Source organism: Temnothorax curvispinosus, unplaced genomic scaffold (assembly GCF_003070985.1).
Source record: "Temnothorax curvispinosus isolate PA1 unplaced genomic scaffold, ASM307098v1 QBEX01009424.1, whole genome shotgun sequence".
Lineage (NCBI taxonomy): Eukaryota > Metazoa > Arthropoda > Insecta > Hymenoptera > Formicidae > Temnothorax > Temnothorax curvispinosus.
In genome coordinates, this window is record NW_020219204.1 from 181 (window position 1) to 1,762 (window position 1,582).

Below are 1,582 nucleotides of genomic sequence, written 5' to 3' on the forward strand. Positions count from 1 at the left end.
GAGGCAATGTTCAATTTTGCAGGAGCTCGTCGAAGGTCGAGGAAGCGGTGGAATGTTACCAACGGGCGGCGAACATGTTCAAGATGGCAAAGAAGTGGAGTTCGGCAGGGAAGGCGTTTTATGACGCGGGGGAGTTACACGCGAAGGCGGGTAGTCGTCACGACGCGGCTAGTAATTACGTAGACGCTGCCAATTGCTTCAAGAAGTCTGATACAAACGGTAACTTATGGGAATAAGCTTGATTGAATGGTGGAGAATTTGGTGATTAAGGTATCCGAAATTAATGTAGCGTATCCTTGCTTCTTCGTCCTTACAGAGGCGATCAGCTGCCTGTTGAAAGCCATCGAGATTTATACCGACATGGGTCGTTTTACGATGGCAGCCAAGCATCATCAAAGTATAGCCGAGATCTACGAAAGCGAGGCGGTCGACCTGGAGCGCGCGGTGCACCACTACGAGCAGGCCGCGGACTATTTCCGCGGCGAGGAAAGTAACTCCTCCGCGAACAAGTGTCTCCTGAAAGTCGCGCAGTACGCCGCGCAACTTGAGAATTACGATAAAGCCATTCGGATCTATGAGCAGGTAAAAATCGAAGGCATCTCTCTCGCATACGTGCGCGACAGCGCGTTGTAAACATCAATAATTCCATTGATTAATCCGAATGCGGATGTTTGAATCTTGTCATTTCATATTGCAGGTCGCTTCCGCGGCATTAGAAAGTTCTTTACTAAAATACAGCGCCAAGGATTACTTCTTCCGCGCTGCGTTGTGCCACTTGTGCGTGGACTCGTTAAACGCCCAGCACGCGATCGAGCGTTATCAGGAGCAGTATCCCGCTTTTCAAGATTCTAGAGAATACAAACTGGTTAAGGTACGTGCCCATGTTAAGTTAACTTTGTCTCTTTTTTTTACATATATATATACTATTTGATAACTTGTTAAATATTGTACATCTGTAGACGTTGATAGAGCATTTGGAGGAACAGAATCTAGAAGGTTACACAGAAGCGGTGAAGGAATACGATTCAATTTCAAGATTGGATCAGTGGTACACGACAGTATTGTTACGTATAAAAAAGCAAATTAATGATAATCCGGATTTACGCTGATCAGTTGCGCTCTACTTGCGTTATTTTCTGGCAACGATATTCCCAGACCATGCGTATTCGTTATTGAGTCACACTCTATTTTCAGTGGAAACTATAAAGTAGTTTCATTTTTATATTTAGATGTAATTGGCCCGTATTATCATTGCTTCCTCGTGCAATTTTTCTTATTTACCTTATTTACTACATCTTTTTAAATCGTTAGCGTATCCATGAAGTCACATGGAGAATCACGGTATGCAAGAATGTGAGAGACGATTATTTCGAACGTCGTAATCCTCATGATTATTTTTTATTAATTAAATACACAGCCTTACTGTCAGATATTGGCGAGTATTACACCGAGAATGTCGTTGTTTTTTTGTTGTTGTAAAGTAATAGAGCCTACGGTCTTTATTTCTCTTACTTTGTGTACTTTGTAAATCTCTTCCTTTCAAAAATCGATATTCTTACTACAAATTAACCAAGATTATTAT

General features: G+C 42.1%; 1 protein-coding gene across 1 annotated transcript; it reads left to right on the top strand.

Moving 5' to 3' along the window:
* Positions 1-27: 27 nt before the first annotated feature.
* Positions 28-1,575, top strand: LOC112458994 (alpha-soluble NSF attachment protein-like). Its single transcript, XM_025022865.1, has 4 exons — positions 28-219; positions 317-582; positions 698-871; positions 960-1,575. Exons 1-4 carry the CDS (start codon positions 75-77, stop codon positions 1,107-1,109), a joined length of 735 nt encoding a protein of 244 aa, XP_024878633.1. The 5' UTR covers positions 28-74; the 3' UTR covers positions 1,110-1,575.
* The last annotated feature ends 7 nt before the right edge of the window (positions 1,576-1,582 follow it).

Coding starts and splice junctions, on each gene's coding strand:
- LOC112458994 (XM_025022865.1), top strand. CDS start 75: ATGTTCAAGATGGCAAAGAAGTGGAGTTCGGCAGGGAAGGCGTTTTAT. Junction 220..316: donor CAAGAAGTCTGATACAAACG/GTAACTTATGGG, acceptor TCGTCCTTACAG/AGGCGATCAGCTGCCTGTTG. Junction 583..697: donor CCATTCGGATCTATGAGCAG/GTAAAAATCGAA, acceptor TTCATATTGCAG/GTCGCTTCCGCGGCATTAGA.